Raw genomic sequence first — 1,175 nt, forward strand, 5'->3', positions numbered from 1 at the left:
CGTCAGGCAAGTCCTGTCTGCTGAGTCATCATTGACCTCCCTTTTTTCACGACACCACAAATTTGCACTCACCTCTCTTGTGTTCTGGAATGTTCACGTGATTTCCCTCCAACCTGTTGCACGTGCAGTGTTTACCTTGTGTGGTTGCTCGATGTTACATGCTCTTGCATAACACACCACATAATCACACAACTCTCAACAAACACTGCCACGTCACCACTTTGCGTTGTCGACAATTCTTGTCTTCTGCTCTGTTTCTTTCTGTTGGAGTGTTCATTCATCCTACATCCTTGTTTGCTTCACAACTCAAGTAAACACACACACCTTCCTCTTGCCAAGACAATCTCCCACACAACACACACACACACACACACACACACAAGTCTCCAACAACAGCACCACCACCATGAACTTGCAACATCTGCACACGACGTGCTAGGCCATCGCAGCAGCGCGGCCGTCGACGCCTTCCGGCAGCAGATCGCCCAGGCCTCTTCCAAGCACATCGTCACCTGTGGACCATGTGCGCTTGGCAAGAGCACGCGCGCCTCCATCCCGAAGCAGTCTGCTCCACGCAGCGCTGGGCCATGCCAGCTGCTCTACGCCGACATCGCCGGTCCGCTGGAGGAGACGTCGCTGCGAGGTGCACGCTACGCGCTGACCTTCATCGACGACTGCACGCGCTTTGCCTGGACGTTTCTCATCCGGCACAAGAACGACGTCGGTGCGGCCCTGGAGCAGCTGCGCAAGGACCGTCACGTCGTCAACGCGCTCCGAGGCGCCACGCTGCAGACGGACAGCGACGCCGTCTTCAAGAGCCAGGACTTCACCGACCTGTGCGTGGCCTTCGACATCAAGCAGCGCTTCTCGCCACCGCACTCGCAGGCCAAGAACGGATCTGCAGAGCGCACCTTCCGCACCCTCTTCGAGACGGCGCGCACGATGCTGTTTGCTGCGGACCTGGACAAGCCGTTCTGGGGCTTCGCCGTGCAGCATGCCACGCTGCTGCACAACATCGCTCCACGCAGGAGCCTCAAGGACAAGTCACCCTTCGAGGCCCTGACTGGGCACCCCTTTGACGTCAGCCTGCTGCGCGTCTTCGGCTCGCCGGCCTACGTGCATGTGGAGAAGAGCAGCACGCGGCACAAGCTCGACCCACGCTCACGCGTCGGCGT

The 1,175-nt window shown here is 58.6% G+C and overlaps 1 protein-coding gene across 1 annotated transcript in view; it reads left to right on the forward strand.

The window, feature by feature from the left end:
* PTSG_13028 (uncharacterized protein) overlaps positions 1-1,175 on the forward strand; it is a gene marked incomplete at both ends in the record, with an annotated part of 5,686 nt that overhangs the window by 2,418 nt on the left and 2,093 nt on the right. Inside the window, one exon of the mRNA XM_004988335.1 lies at positions 440-1,167. Coding sequence (XP_004988392.1) covers positions 440-1,167 — 728 coding nt within the window. The remainder of the gene's footprint in view (positions 1-439; positions 1,168-1,175) is intronic.

This window comes from Salpingoeca rosetta (genome assembly GCF_000188695.1).
Source record: "Salpingoeca rosetta unplaced genomic scaffold supercont1.36, whole genome shotgun sequence".
Lineage (NCBI taxonomy): Eukaryota > Choanoflagellata > Craspedida > Salpingoecidae > Salpingoeca > Salpingoeca rosetta.